Source organism: Geotrypetes seraphini, chromosome 9 (genome assembly GCF_902459505.1).
Source record: "Geotrypetes seraphini chromosome 9, aGeoSer1.1, whole genome shotgun sequence".
Lineage (NCBI taxonomy): Eukaryota > Metazoa > Chordata > Amphibia > Gymnophiona > Dermophiidae > Geotrypetes > Geotrypetes seraphini.
The window spans coordinates 4,111,006-4,127,772 of NC_047092.1; the positions used below are offsets into that span (position 1 = coordinate 4,111,006).

Consider the following 16,767-nt stretch of genomic DNA (forward strand, 5'->3'; position numbering starts at 1 on the left):
GAACGCGCGCTCGCGCGAGGCGGCGCAGCCGCCGCTTAGTGACGTCAAAGCCCTGCGTCCTGTCGCACAGGAGTGACGCCTCGTCATGGGCGCTGGTTGGCTTCGGCCGCTGCTCCTTTGCTGGGCTTGGGTTTGCGCCTTGGCCTCGGCTTCTTCTTCCGCCGCCCAGTGTGAAGGTGAGCGGGGCAGGCCGTGGCCGCTGCATGGGGCTTCCTAGCCCGCTCTTTAGCCTTGCTAGTGAGGGTTTGCGGCATAAGGAGTTTTTCTGAAAAGGCACGCTCCCATCCCCCCCAAAAAAGCAAATGCCACGCACCCCCCCAATAAATAAAGCAAATTTCGTGCCCCCCCCAAAAAAAAACAAATGCCACGCACCCCCACCCAAATAAATAAAAAAGCAAACTTCTTGCATCCCTCCAAAAAAGCAAATGCCACACCCCCCCCAATAAATAAAGCAAATTTCGTGCCCCCCCAAAAAACAAATGCCACGCACCCCCCAATAAATAAAGCAAATTTCGTGCCCCCCCAAAAAAACAAATGCCACACCCCCCAATAAATAAAGCAAATTTCGTGCCCCCCCAAAAAAACAAATGCCACGCACCCCCACCCAAATAAATAAAAAAAGCAAACTTCTTGCATCCCTCCAAAAAAGCAAATGCCACGCACCCCCCAATAAATAAAGCAAATTTTGTGCCCCCCCAAAAAACAAATGCCACGCACCCCCACCCAAATAAATAAAAAAAGCAAACTTCTTGCATCCCTCCAAAAAAGCAAATGCCACGCACCCCCCAATAAATAAAGCAAATTTCGTGCCCCCCCAAAAAACAAATGCCACGCACCCCCACCCAAATAAATAAAAAAAGCAAACTTCTTGCATCCCTCCAAAAAAGCAAATGCCACGCACCCCCCAATAAATAAAGCAAATTTCGTGCCCCCCCAAAAAAACAAATGCCAAGCACCCCCACCCAAATAAATAAAAAAAGCAAACTTCTTGCATCCCTCCAAAACAGCAAATGCCATGCACCCCACCAAATAAATAAAGCAATTTTTTTGCCCCCCCCAAAACCCCCAAATGTCACACACTTCCCTTCCAAAACAAATGTCATGCACCCCCCACCCAAATAAATAAAAAAAGCAAACGCCACCCCCCCAAAAAAAAAGCAAATGTCACGCATCCCCACCCAAATAAATAAAAAAAGCAAATGTCACACCCCCCACCCAAATAAAAAAAGCAAACGCTATGCACCCCCCCCAAAAAAGCAAATGTCACGCAGCCCCCAAAATAAATAAAGCAAATTTCTCACCCCCCAAAAAAAGCAAATGTCACGCACCCCCCACCCAAATAAATTTAAAAAAGCAAACATCTCACCCCCAAAAAAAGCAAATGTTACGTACCTTCCACCCAAATAAAAAAAGCAGATGTCAAAAAAAGCAAATGTCACGCACCCCCACCCAAATAAATAAAAAAAGCAAATTTCTCGCATACCCCAAAATTTTATTTTTAAAAAGCAAATGTCATACACTACCCACCCAAATAAATTAAAAAAGCAAATGTCTCGCACCCCCCAAATTAAAAAATCAAATGTCACACATCCCCAGCAGGAGAAACTGAAAAGGGGCCTAGCAAAAACCTCTTGCTGCCATCAGGGCATCCACATTTCTGGAGTTATTGGCTCATACACGCACCTTTTCCTCCCAGGATGGAACAAAGGGTGCCTTTCAAGCCTACCCCCACCCCCCCATCATCGCATAGCTAGTTCCCTGAAAACACATATCATCTCTCACATAACCTTCACTCATGTACAATTTCTGCCCCCAACACATCTTCCAGGTACCCAGACATCCCGTTCTGCAGAACTCCCACCAACACACACACACACACACACAAAACCACTTCTTCCATACTTTCAAGCACTCCACATGCTCTATCTGCATACCTAGCATACTGCACTTTCACAAATAGTCCACTCATATATAGCCTGTTATCCCACACACATGCATGTGCACCCATACCACCAGACACACAGTTCTACAGCTCTATATCTTTTCCAAAAATACTGGGACTAGAGGCACTATTGGCATAGCAAGAGTGGGCGGTGCCCCCCCCTACAAAGTTGTAGATTGACATTTTTCTCAACATTAATCCTGTATGTTAGTGCTTTGCCAAATTACCATGCTGACTCCTACCTGCTTTCTTTCATGATTTAGGAAACTTGTTATTTGGACATATGAAGGATAATTCTGTGAACTAGGCATTAAAATTTATGTGCACATTACACAGTGTTTGGAGTATTAATATATTCATGCTATTGTGTGCAAATATGACACTATTCCACCTACACTATTCAGTAAAATGTCCCTATCTTGCCTCGTGTTTATTTGCAAGAGGTGTATCATAGGTGGGACTTAGGCAGATTCCCACTTACATGTGTAAAAGTGACAGAATAAGTTATGCATGTTGCTGCCACAACTAGGTGCTTGCACTTACCCAAACTTTGAAGTTGGTGTATATGTAGTTTCCTAGATGTTAGGTGTGTCAATAACTGCTTGTGTTGGTTTTCTATAACAGACCTTAGGCACCTTGGTTCCATTATAAAATAGGCCCTCACCATGTGCCCTCAGGGTACCCAGTTATAGAATTATTCCCAGAGTACCTCATCTAGCCTTGAACAATCTTTGCTTGGTTTAAGGTTGGTGATATGTGCTCAAATCACTAGACACAAAAAGACATCCCAAGCCTTAAGCATGTTCTTATCTAAATTCATAACTTTGTTTACTGCAAAGATGGAATAATCAGTGTAGACACACCACACAAGGCCAGTATACCATAGTGGGTGATTAAGTTGTAACGTCTTCAAACCACATTCATAGATTTCTTAGTCTTGGAATAAAACTCATAGGAGGTCATCTGTGAACAATTCCTACTAATGTGTTAAGTGTTATTTACTGCAGGGCCGATTGCATTAATGTAGAGAATGAGACAGAGACAAAGTGTGTCCCTGTCCCTGCAAGCTCCATCTCCATCCCTGCGGACTCTGTCCTAGTTTTCTTGAACACTTATGGGCACATAATGGAAGGACGTTGCAGATGGCAGACAAGACACAAATGATGTAATTTAACAGTAGTTCATTGAAATCCAAATACAGCTTCTGCAGGTTTTTTTTAGTCATTGAATACAGTTGCCAATTGTCTAAAATGTCTCATGTTTTTAGAGAATGACACGGGGTCAAAGTTTGTCCCCGCCCCATGGGAACCCATCTCCATGTCATTCTCTTCAAATGCAGCAGTTCTCAACCCCTAGAGTGTATCCCCTCCCCAACCCGCCCCATGCACCTGGAAGACTGGACAGGCAAAAGCAATCCCCACTCACTCCTGCCTCTGGTACCACTTATCTGGTAGGCTGTTCCCTAGCACTCTGTTTCTCAACTCGATCCTGAGGTACCCTTTTGCCAGTCAGGTTTTCAGGTTATCCACATTGAATTTTGCATAAACTTGATTTGCATATACTGCCTCCATTATATACAATTTTTTTTCATGCATATTCATGACTGGCGAGGGGTTACTCCAGGACCAAGTTGAGAAACGCTGCCCTCAATACACCACTAGAGGGCTGTGCTGTTATTTTGGATCATGGTGCTGGAGGCAGGAGTAAGAGGGTATCGAGGTGAAGCGGTGAGTCTGGGAAGTTCTGAGAAAAATAATAATAATTTATTTATTGTATACCGCTATACCGTGAGGTTCAAAGCGGTTTACAATAAGATACAAAAGAGATACAATAAAATAAATGAAGAAAAGTACTTGGAAGATTCCCTGACTGCCCCGAAGGCTCACAATCTGGCTAAAGTACTTGAGAAAATAAATTATTAGACTATGAACATAGAATAGATAAAGGCAGAGATACAGTACATAGGTAATTATTTCTGAATACATTATATAGGAATTATTTTTGGTTACATTACATGGGAAGGAATTAAACTTAATAAACATAATAAATTACATAAGAGAGGGTAAACTAAAATACCAGGGATACATGTTTTTAAATGTCAGTGTTTTGAGGTACGGGGGGGGGGGGGAAAGGGGTTAGGAGGTGCTAGACTACCAGAGATTGGTGGGGAAGTCAGCTGGTTAGGTTATGCCATGTCAGAGGGGTGGGTGGCATCGGCTCAGGTCATGAGAGGTCAAAGTGGAAAGCTATGGATTGATCTGTAAGCAGCCTTAGACCTGACTCTCAGCAATTGTTTTAGCCTATATTCAACAAAATCAGGTTATGGACATGGTCAACAATTTCAGGAGTTGACATCTTTTGAGATCTGCATCTTCGGTCTCGAAATCTCCACTCTGAAAGTTTGCACACTACTTCTTCACTGTGGAGTATGATGGGTGTTTGTCACTCAATGTTGCATCATACATTCATGGATTTCCTTTGGAGTTTTCTTTGTGACGGCTCTGAGTGCCACACTTGAAAATTTCACACTTTTCGTCAAACATGATTCAATCAATGATCTGAAACAATGTCAATGATTTTGTAAATTGACAGTTTGCAAAATAAAATAATATTCTTTTGAGCTATACAGTGTCAAAATAATGCTCAGAATTTAGGAAGTTGGTTGGGCTGAGAACTTTTCAGCACCCCATGGTATATAATAAAAGTGAAGTTTCAAGTTTCAAGTTTATTAAAAATTTTGATTAAACGCTAAGTCATATTTCAAAGCGTTGTACAAAGATATTTAAAATATAGTTTCAAAACAAAAGAGAAAGACAGCAATACAAACATTACCATGCAATAATGCTAGGTTAGGTTACACTCAACAATACAAGAGAAACCAGGGAAAAGGGGAATGAACTACAATATAATAAAAAAGAGGGGGAAAGGCAAAAACAAAAGGGGAGGAGTTGAATTAAAAATTAAGTAAATAAAAACCGAGAATGACTAAAAATGAAGATTAATTAATCGAATGCATCTTTAAACAAAAATGTTTTTAAATTTGTTTTAAATTTATCAAGGTTAATCTCTTCTCTTAAGTAGATTGGTAACGAGTTCCAGATTTGTGGAGCAGTAACTGAAAAGATGAATTGTCTTCTTGTATTGATGATTTTAAGTGAAGGAATTGTTAATAAGTGTTGTTCATTTGACCGTAAACTAAGTATAGGACCGTAAACTAAGTATAGGACAATCAAGTCTTTGTGACATCACTGATGAGGTTAACTCTTATTGGTGGAATGAGGTATTATGACATCACAATCTCAGCTCTGCTTATCAGAGACTGAAAGTCTTCACACCACCAGGAGTTGCTGAAAAGTTCTCAGCCCAACCAAGAAGAGAATGACGTGGATATGGTTCGATCTATGATCTGAAACAATGACAAAACAGAATTTTGTTTCTGTAAACAGGCATTTAATGAAATAACGCTTTTTTCTGCTACAGTGGCAAAATAATGCTCAGAATTTAGCAAGTTGGTTGGGCTGAGAACTTTTCAGCACCCCCTCGTATGTAAATACAATAGATCTTTATTGTGGACATCTGGAAAACCAGCTGGGTTATGGCCCTGGACTCGGACCATGGTTACCCACCCCTGGCTTAAGAGACGAGGAAGTAAATCTTTCAGACCTGTGGGTGTACCTTCTTCTGCCAGCAGATGGAGACTGGGGACTACTGGTTTAATGCTCCCCCCCCCCATAAGGAGATCTGTGCAATCCCAGCAAAAGATTCCTGTGTCCCTCAGTATATCTCTTTTTGTCCTATGGTAAGTGCACATAAGAACTAACAGTAGTTTTGTAAAAAGGCTCATATTTACTTGCATAAAATAAAAAGAGGAAAAAAACCTAACAAATGAAGGTGAAATTAGATGAAAAAAACTTTTCCCCTGTACACCCCTCTTACATGAATCTCTCAATATACCCTTCCTACAAGTCAGTTACCTTCCTTTAATTCTCCTCTAATTGTCCCCTGCCTTCCTGTCTCTGCCCTGCTCCTATGTTCTGTAAGTCTCCTTGAGCCTGCATAGGTATACGCGACACACAAACAAAAGATTAGCCTAGATTTTCTGTAATCAGCAACAGCATGGACGTACAGTCCACAGGTATTGCAGCATAACACGCCTTTGCTTCCCTGGAACTGGTGAAGTTGATAGGTGGCATATAACTAGATATTTCTCTGGATTTGCTTTTTTACAGTGTGCAAAGAATTTTTGGAGAGAGTTTACCAGATATTGAAGGCAGAGCATGCTGACTTTACTCCGAGCACTATTGAAAACCAACTGATGCTGCAGTGCAGAGAGGCCACAGGAAAGGAATATCGCTTGGTAAGCGTGTCGGGTGTTTGCAGCCTTCCGCTGGACTCACCTTGGTCCTGAAATACCAGCCTCTGACTCCATCAAAACCTTTAAGGCTACATTCTATAAATGACGCCTTAAATTAGGCGCCGGTAGACGGCCTATTGGTGCCTATCTTAATTAGTAAAAGCCATTTAAAAACGTTTTAAGCATCATTTAAAAAAATGTAGGCGTTTACTTAGGAGGTGCCATAGAAATCCTAAGGACAAAGTAGGTGTAGCTAACACCGAAAATGACCTAAGGCATTCTAATGCGCCTCCTTAGATGCAATTCTCATTAAAGATAGGCGCTGGAAATATAGGCCTTTAAAACCCTGGTCTACATTTCCGGTGCTTACCTTTGATGAAATGAAAAACAAAAAAGAAGGTACCTTTGATGAAAGCCATGAGTCTATAAATGGTGCCATAGCGTGATTGGTACATCTTCGGCGGAATGGTGCCATTTACAGAATACAACCCTTAAGGTTTGTTTGAATTGCATGACTTTGTTTTTTTTTTTTTTATTAAGGTGGTGTAAAGCTGAAATTTGATTGCCAGAAAGAGACCACATTGCACTTGGCTATATTTGGCTTCTAGGAGGGGGTGGACTCAACATGCAAAAGTTGAAAGGCCAAACAAGGTAGCAAAGGTAATAGTCAAAGCCAGGAGGATGTTTGGGTGCATAAGAAAAGGGAGGTGATAATGCCATTGTATAAGTCTCCGGTGAGGTCCCATTTGGAATACTGTGTGCAATTTTGGAGACCCCCCCCCCCCACCTTCAAAAAATATAAAGAGGATAGAGTCGGTCCAGAGGGCTGCTACGTAATTGGTTAGTGGTCTTTGTCATAAGTCGTATGGAGACAGACAGGAGAGAGGGGATATGATAGAGACATTTAAATATCTTCATGGTGTTAATGTACAGGAAGTGAGTCTTTGTGAAATGAACCAAAACTCCGGAAGGACAGGGCATAGCATGAAGTTAAGAGGCGATAGGCTCAGGAGTAATGTAAGAAAATATCTCTTTACAGAAAGGGTGGTAGATGTGTGGAATAGTCTCCCAATAGAGGTGGTGAAGACAAAGACTGTCTGAGTTCAAGAAAGTGTGATAGGCAGGTGGGATCTCTTAGGGAGAGGAGGAGAGAGTGGACTGGATGGGCCATTTGGGTTTTATTTGCCTTCATGTTTCTATGTTCCTAAAACAAATCCGTAACGAATAAAAACATGATGACAGATAAAGGCCAAATAGCCCATCCGCAGTAACCATTTTCTCTTCCTCTCTAAGAGATTCCACACTTTCTTGAATTCAGACACAGGCTCTGTCTCAACTACCTCAACTGGGAGACTGTTCCACGCATCTACCACACTTCATCCTATGCCCTCTCATTCTGGAGCTTCCTTTCAAATGAGAGGCCCGCCTCATGTGCAATTATGCCACGTAGGTATTGAAATCTGTCATATCTCCCCTCACCACCTTTCCTCCAAAGTATACAGATTGACATCTTTAAGTCTGTCCCCATAAGCCTTATGATGAGGACCACTGTCCATTTTAGTAGCCTTCCTCTGGACTGACTCCATCCTTTTTTTATCTTTTTAAAGTGCGGTCTCCAGAATTGTACACAATATTCTAAATGAAGTCTCACCAGAGTCTTATACAGTGACATCGGACCTCCTTTTTCCTACTAGCCATACCTCTCCCTGTGCACCCAAGCATCCTTCTAGCTTTTGCCGTCACCTTTTTGTCCTGTTTGGCCACCTTAAGATTATCACTCCCAAGTCCTGCTCCTCTTTCGTGCACAAAAGTTCTTCACTCCCTGAAACGTACTGTTCCCTTGGGTTTTTGCAGCCCAAATGCATGACCTTACATTTCTTAGCATTAAATCTTAGCTGTCAAATTTCTGACCATTCCTCAAGCTGCGCTAGGTCCGTTCTCATGTTAGTCACATCATTAGCAGTGTCTACTCTATTGCAAATCTTACCTGACAGACCTTCAGCAAAAATCGCTTGCAAAAATGTTACAAAGAACAGGCCTAAGAACCAAACCATTAGGCATACCACTGGTAACATCCCTTTCCTCAGAGCGATCTTCATTGACCATTACCCTCGATCATCTTCCACTCAGCCAGTTTCTGATCCAACCTGTCACTTTGGGACCCAGCCCAAGGGCATTCAGTTTATTTATTAGACGTCTGTGTGGAACACAATCACAGACTTTGCTAAAGTCTAAATACTCCACATCTAGCACACTCCTATCACTAATATGTCTAAAAAATGCCTTGCCCCTCTGTTTTATTGTGTCGATCATTTTTTATCCCATTTGCATCTTTGCTTTCCTGACTACTCGACCAGTGTTTTAACTTTTCCAGATATTTTCCAGATCTTTTGTAGTTTATCAAAGCTAACCTCTAATTCCTTACCTTCTCCGCTACTACTTTTGAGAACCAAAGTGGCCTTCTTTTCCTCTTACTGTTACTTACTTTCCTTGTTGCCCTTACAATAGTTCCTTTCAGTTTTGCCCACTGCTTGCAGACACTCCCAAATATGGTGGGTATTTTTCAGTACATTCAAAGCTCCTGGAATTCTACATAAGTTTTGACAGCTTCTCTCTTCTCAGTTTGCTATTTCAGTGGAATAGCTGCTAGTTTCAGAGTGCTGATTTATTCTGAGGTAGTCGTAAGTCAAACTGGAGAACAAGAGGTCCAGTACCCATGGTGATGGAATTAGAGTGATGTGAACTTCAGCTCCAGTGGGAAATGGCAGCGTTTAAAGCCGGCTTCAATATGATTTCAGCTTTTGATGTTTCCATCAAGGATTGGCTGCCTTCAGGACCATTTTTAGAGGGTGTTTGTTTAAACTTTGGTTTTGGGTAAGTGCTTTTGGCCACAATTTATGACTACTTTATTTTCTGGTTTGTTGAAACATCTTTTTCCAAGGTCAGTATTATGTAGCCTTGTCAAGCACAAGCGTAGAAGGTTTTTTTTAATTACTAAGCCACGGTAGAGGTTTCTACCGCGGCCCAGAGCGCTAAATGCTCAGACATTCAAAGGAATTCTTTTGAGTATAGGAGTAGCATTGGCGCATTAGCGCAATGGGCCACAGTAGAAACCTCTACCGTGGCTTAGTTAAAAAGTGGGGGGTAAATTGCTTTTGGTTAATTGTTTTATGTATTGATTCTACCACTGTATAGCCCTAGCAGGTTGGATGTTAACTCATTTTGTAATTAAAAATTTGTTAAAATTATTGGACACTTTCTCTTTTGGTTTATGCTTTTGGACACTTTTGTATTTTGTGGTTTGTGTTTGATGCGTTTAAAGTGTCCTGCAAGATGATATCAGTCCACACAGCTTGTGACTTGATGGTACTTGTGGGTGGAGGTGAAAGTGTTAGTTTTTCCCTTTTCCTCCTCTTTCTTTCTTGCTTTTCCTTCCATGAAAGCAATTTTTTTTTCCTTTTCTTCATTTGTTCTGGTTTTCTTCTTCTGTTTCTTTTTGCTCCCATCGTTTGCTTTTCTATGTTGATGGTGTGAAATCAAAGGTCCAGAGTTTAAAGAATTATTCATCTACTCCGGACAAAGGCAATGGGGCCAAAACATGCCCAGCCACTAATCAAGTTTCAAGTTTATTTAAAATTTGATATACCCACCTATAAAGAAAGCCTAAGCGGTTTACAGTAAAATTGTTATTAATATAAAATAAAAAAATAATAATACAATAAAGAGAAATACAGAGAAATAAATCCATAACTTGATACAATGATTTCTGCAGTGTAAAGAGGGGTAAAGGGAAACACAAACCGAGAGGGATTCTACCTATGTATTATAGGCATCTTTAAGCAGAAATGTTTTAAGGTTTGATTTAAATTTAGTTAATGAGCTTTCTTGTCTGAGATGGGAGGGTCGAACCTTCCGTAGTGATGGCGCAGTAACTGAAAAGATGGCTTTACGTGTGGTGTCGTAGACTGTATGACAGATTGAAGGGATTGGCAGGAGATTTTGTTAAATGAAGTTATTTTTACTGGACTCTATATAGCCTTTTTTAAAATTAATAAATCTCCCCTCCCCCTTTTACAAAGCCGCCTTAGGCTTCTTTATCGCCAGCTAAGGTGGGATTAGCTCCGATGCTCATTGGAATTTTATGACTGTCAGAGCTAATACTGCCGTGGCTGGCAATAATAAAGGGGGGTGGGGGGAAGGCACTGAAGAGCTCCCTCTAGTTCTTGCCCCTGCTTCCTGTTGGATTTGCCTCATTCTGGTTTTACCTCTTCATCCCTTGCTCTCACCACCCCAACTGAGGGTGAAACAGAGAAACTCTTTAGAACATAAGAACCATAAGAAATGCCTCCGCTGGGTCAGACCTGAGGTCCATCGCGCCCAGCAGTCCGCTCACGCGGCGGCCCACCAGGTCCAGGACCTGTGCAGTAATCCTCTATCTATACCTCTCTATCCCCTTTTCCAGCAGGAAATTGACCAATCCTTTCTTGAACCCAGTACCGTACTCTGCCCTATTACACTCTCTGGAAGCGCATTCCAGGTGTCCACCACACGTTGGGTAAAGAAGAACTTCCTAGCATTCGTTTTGAATCTGTCCCCTTTCAACTTTTTCAAATGCCCTCTTGTTCTTTTATTTTTTGAACGCTTGAAGAATCTGTCCCTCTCTCTATGCCCTTCATGATCTTGTAAGTCTCTATCATATCCCCTCTAAGTCTTCTCTTCTCCAGGGAAAAGAGACCCAGTTTCTCCAATCTTTCTCTCTCTCTCTCCCTTTCTCTCTCTCTCTTTATATCTCTCTCTCTTTCTCTGTCTATTTCTGTCTCTCTCCCTTTCTTTCTAGCTCTCTCTCTCTCTCTCTGTCTTTCTATCTCTCTCTCGCCCTGTCCCTCTCCACTCTCTCTATGTCCCTCATGATCTTGTAAGTCTCTATCATATCCCCTCTAAATCTCCTCTTCTTCAGGGAAAAGAGACCCATTTTCTCCAATCTCTCAGCGTATGAAAGGTTTTCCATCCCCTTTATCAGACGCGTCGCTCTCCTCTGAACCCTCTCGAGTAACGTCATGTCCTTCTTAAGGTACGGCGACCAATATTGGACGCAGTACTCCGATACAATGGCAGGATAACTTCTTTCGTTCTGGTTGTAATACCCTTCTTGATTATGCCTACCATTCTGTTTGCCTTCTTAGCAGCCGCTGCGCACTGTGCCGTCGGCTTCATTGTCATGTCCACCATTACCCCCTTCTTGGGTACTCTCATAATAACATCCCTCCCATCGTATAGTTGCACCTCAGGTTTCTGCTTCCCACATACTTTACATTTCTCAACGTTGAACTTCATCTGCCATCTCGTCGCCCATTCCCCTAGTTTGTTCAAGTCAGTTTTATCTGGGTATTTGATGGTCTGGAAAGGTTGCTAAAGGCTCACGCACTTGGGCCTTGTTTTTGTAGGTGGCAGAACAGAGATAAAACATGGATTCAGCTCTGTGTCAGTAGCTTCCTCCCACTCCCTACAGACACCTTTCCTGGCTCCAGCAACACCACCTCTTAATTTAGCTAAATATGCTTGTTCTGTGAAAATACCCGATACTTTTAGCCTTATATGAGATGAAATTGTCATCCAGGGCTCTAGCTGAGTAACCCCTTAGTTCTCAGTAGAGAATGACATGGGGACAAATTTTTTCCTATCCCTGCGGGAACTCATTTTCATGTCCCGTCCTGGCGAGTTCTTTTCCTGTCCCTGCCCCATTCCTTCAAGCTCTGTCCTTATCTGCACAAGCCTCAAACACTTTAAAATCATAAGTGTTCAAGGCTTATGCGGTTAAGGCAGAACTCACAGGAATGGGGAAAAATTTGTCCCCGGGTCATTCTCTAGTTCCCAGGGCTACCGTCCCACTGAGTCTTAGGTTGCAATACACATTACACTGACTCTTTAAAATTGCTGCAGTGTTACTACCTGGGGGCCACAAGCGATGCACCTACAAAGATCGTCAACGAAGTTATGAGGCCTTTGAGTGCCCACGTCCCCGTGCACAAGATCTGTGAGAAGCTGAAGAAGATAGATGTTCAGATCTGCGAGCTCAAATACGGTATGACTGGGCCCCTGAGCCAAATACAAATCTGACAAGAGTAACAGACACTTGCTGAGACTAGAATGATAAGCTGGCTGCCACCCTGGTTCTCTCATTTCCAGTGATTTCACTTTAACTCTCTGTTGCCCAAGTTACCCATTTCTAGAACAGATACTTACATCCATGAAGCAGTTGAAGGTAAATTTGGAAACTCATTTATTTTCTCTAACTTTGTATTGATCAAAGTTTCAGGTTTTGGTTGTTTTTTTTTGGGGGGGGGAGTTGTGATGTGATTGTTCTAGGAGTGTGCATACTTTCAAATATGGAGTTTTTTAAAAATTATTACTAAAGTATTATTTTATTTTTATTACTGTATAGTGCTTAGATTTGGCTTCGCCATGACTTACCCCCCCCCCCCTCTTTTTACTAAACCGCAATATTGGTTATTAGCGCAGGGAGCCGCGCTGCTCCTGATGCTCATAGAGTCTCAAGTGTGGCTTGAGACTCTAGAGCAGGGGTGTCAAAGTCCCTCCTCGAGGGCCGCAATCCAGTCGGGTTTTCAGGGTTTCCCTAATGAATATGCATTGCTTTCATTGTATGCTAACAGATCTCATGCATATTCATTGGGGAAATCCTGAAAACCCGACTGGATTTCGGCCCTCGAAGAGGGACTTTGACACCTCTGCTCGAGGGGGGTGGCAGTGGGTGATGGGATTACCTCTGATGCTATGTTCTTCTGCCTGTCCAACTTGGGTCCAGGTCCACCCAAAATTGGGTGTCTGGCTATGTCTCTGCTTGAGGCTTCATGATGCAACAAGGTAAATGTCCCATCTCGTCTGCCCAGTAGGGTGGCAATTGCTTTGTACAATGTACAGCCCCCACCTCCAATTTCACTGCTGTTCTGAGCTGAAGTGCTACATCTTTGATTTCTCTTTCATTGTATTTCTGGATTTTCTATGTTCATCCCACACTTTTGAATTCCTCCACTGTTTTTGTCTCTTCTACCTCCTCTGGGCGAGTATTCTAGGCATTCATCACCCTTTCCATGAAAAACTGTTTCCTGTTGTTGCTCCATCCAAGACTTGTCTAAAATCTCTTACAGGATTGGGTAACTGGGCAATGGATTCATTTGTCCTTCAAAAAGGGCCCCAGCTGACCACCAGGAAGGCACTTTTATAAACTGTTGGGCTGCTGGTGGTGAAATGAGAGCCTCAGGCTGACTATTTGACTCTCAGGCCATTGGTTCTGGACCCTTTCTCATTACATATGCTCATTTAGTGAAGGGTAGGATTGACCACATGAAGGCCTATGCTCAGTTCTTGAATTGTTTTGAGCTCTACAATCCTGCACAGATAATTGTTCACCAGATCAGCTTGTGAGGAGCCTTTCAAGGTCATCTTCACCTTGGACCTCATTCCCAGCTCATTACTGACAGAGGTTGAATCCACATTTCAAAATGCTTGAGGTGAGAGAACCTCTGATGTGAAATTGACCACAAAAAAGTCCCTTATACTGGTTTGCAACAAACTGATTTAACTTGGATTTACACACTGGCTTACTAAGTCTGTGTGTGGACCAGTAAAATTCCGTGCAGGATTCCTGCTCATCCCCACCCTGGACATCCCATCCTGTCCTTCCATTTCCATCACATGACACAGCACTCCAGTGGCACTGTCATCAATGGCTAATGAGTGGGAAGACTAGGTCTGCTTGCACCCTCTGGACTTCAATACAGAGCCATGGAGCAATGATCCCTGTGCTTACTGCTCTCTGAGAGCCCAAAGCAATGAAGCTCACTGGTAGAGAATGACACGGTGATAGAATTCATCACCGTTCCCTGCTGATAACCGTGGGAAACCATACCATGTAATTCTTTAGTGTCTATCTCGACCTCAGTCCTTCTACACCAGCGTTCTTCAATGTAAGGCTTGAGGGTCAGTGGCTGGGCCCATTAAGACTCCGATTCTTATGTGAGCCAAGTCTAGGACAATGATATCACTGATGAGGTTGGCTCTTAGGCATTGGTGGAATGAGGCATTATGACATCACAATATCTGCTCTGGAATGTTGCTACTCTTTGGGTTTATGTCTGGTACTTGGGACCTGGGTTGGCCACTGTTGGCAATGCTTACGGTCTTATGTTCTAACCATTCCGTGCCATTCTTTTGTGTCTATCTCAACCTCAGTCCTTCTACACCAGCGTTCTTCAATGCAAGGCTTGAGAGGCAGTGGATGGGCCCATTCATACTCCGATTCTTCCTTCTCTCCTTAATGACACAGGGATGGTTTCCCGTAGTCATCTGCGGGGACAGTAACAATGATAAATTCTGTCACTGTGTCATTCTTTACTCATCGAGTGAGAGAGATCTGGGAGGGAGAGGGTTAAAGGATGGGCTGAGAATAGGGGAATGGAATTTGAGGTTTTCTGGAGGGAAGGGAAGTTAGCATTGATGGTGCTGAAACCTGTCACTGCTTGTGAGATAGGAATGCCTCTCATTAAGCAGTAAGACACCATATCATAGACTGCTCTTCCAGGTGACATTGCCTAGCATTTGGTATATGACTGACTGCAAAAACAAAACAATTCTATAATATCACCAAAAACAGTCTAGCAGAACATAAGAATAGCCTTGCTGGGTCAGACCAATGGTTCATCAAGTCCAGTAGCTCGTACTAGTGGCCAATCCAGGTCACTAGTACCTGGCCAAAACCAAAAGAGTGGCAACATTCTATGTACTGATCCAGGGCAAGCAGTGGCTTCCCCCATGTCTTTCTCAATAACAGACTATGGACTTTTCCTCCAGGAACTTGTCCAAACCTTTCTTAAAACCATCTACGCTATCTGCTCTTACCACATCCTCTGGCAACGCGCTCCAGAGCTTAACTATTCTCTGAGTGAAAAAAAATTCCTCCTATTGGTTTTAAAAGTATTTCCCTATAACTTCATCGAGTGTCCCCTAGTCTTTGTAATTTTTGACAGAGTGAAAAATCGATCCACATGTACCGTTCTACTCCACTCAGGATTTTGTAGACTTCAATCCTATCTCCCCTCAGCCATCTCTTACCAACAGGAGGTGCTAATTTCAATCACACTTTTGGGAGGTTGATACCTTCAGTCTATCTGTTTCCTCATTACATAATTAATGTGAAATGAATGAATAGGAAGAGATTAAGGCAACATTAGAGACATATGTTATCATTAATAGAACAGGCCTAAGGATTTTGGATGATTAGTTTGATCCTTGTACATTGTGGCATTTCCAGCAGTTTGACTGGCACGGTCGCTGTGCTTTCTTGTTGCAGAGAAGAAACTGGACTTGAAATCGGTGGACCTGACAAAGCTCAGAGTGGCAGAACTGAAGAAGATTTTGTCTGATTGGGGAGAAGTCTGCCGAGCCTGCATCGAGAAGTCCGAATTTGTAAATCTCATTACTGAGCTTGCTCCTAAATATACCCCAAGAAGTGACAGTGCAGAGCTCTGAGCACTGCTGGAAGGAAGGGCCAGCTCCTACATTTCTGGGTGCTAAAAAAAGAATTTTAACAGATGTGTTAGAATACACTTCTTCGGGTATTGAATGTCTTTCTCTCAAGTCAATTCTCTTATTTGAAATTTAATTTAAGCATTTACTAAATAGATCAAAGCAGATTACAGGAAAAAAAAAGAAAAGATAAAACATCTTAACATCTGTACATTTGAAAAAAGGGACGTCATTAAACCTCAAAATAATTGATTTGTATAAAAAAATTATTTCAAAATGTAAATACAGAAAATAATATATTCTGTTCATGCTAAATGATATGTGGTTTTATTGATACTGGTTTCGTAAAATGTTGTAAGACCTGCCTAGTAGAGCAAATTGATTCCGATTCAAATAGGAAGGAAGAAATATCTCCACAGTCACAACCACAAAACACAAAAAATGGAGTCTATAAGATAAAATAAGATGCTCTGAGGCAGGGGGTGCTATGAAGTGTGCGATTCCACCACTGCCAGTATGGGATGGTGTTAATCTTTAATTGAGCACTATTTTTCACTTTTATATTTATTATTTTCATGGTTAGTTTATAAATTTATTTTTCTGAAAAAGACAAAGCCAGATCAAGTCTACAGATTGAGTACATTGCTATGAGTTTATCTTTTGGGGCAGAACTGATGGACCATTCAGGTCTTAATCTGCCGTCATCTACTAAGTTAGCTATCCATCTGCTGTCAGTTAATAGAAACATGACGGCAGATAAAGGCCAAAAGGCCCATCTAGTCTGCCCATCCGCAGTAACCATTATCTCTTGAATTCAGACCCAATCTCTGTCTCCACCACCTCTTCCGGGAGACTGTTCCATGCATCTACCACCCTTTCTGTAAAAAAAGTTCTTCCTTAGATTACTCCGGAGCCCATCACCTCTTAA

General features: G+C 42.1%; 1 protein-coding gene across 1 annotated transcript; it reads left to right on the plus strand.

The window, feature by feature from the left end:
- Positions 1–23: 23 nt before the first annotated feature.
- CDNF (cerebral dopamine neurotrophic factor) lies at positions 24–16,154 on the plus strand. The gene is made up of 4 exons (XM_033959043.1): positions 24–176; positions 6,172–6,299; positions 12,237–12,378; positions 15,664–16,154. The coding sequence occupies exons 1-4, from the start codon at positions 86–88 to the stop codon at positions 15,840–15,842; spliced, it is 540 nt and encodes a 179-aa protein (XP_033814934.1). The 5' UTR covers positions 24–85; the 3' UTR covers positions 15,843–16,154.
- The last annotated feature ends 613 nt before the right edge of the window (positions 16,155–16,767 follow it).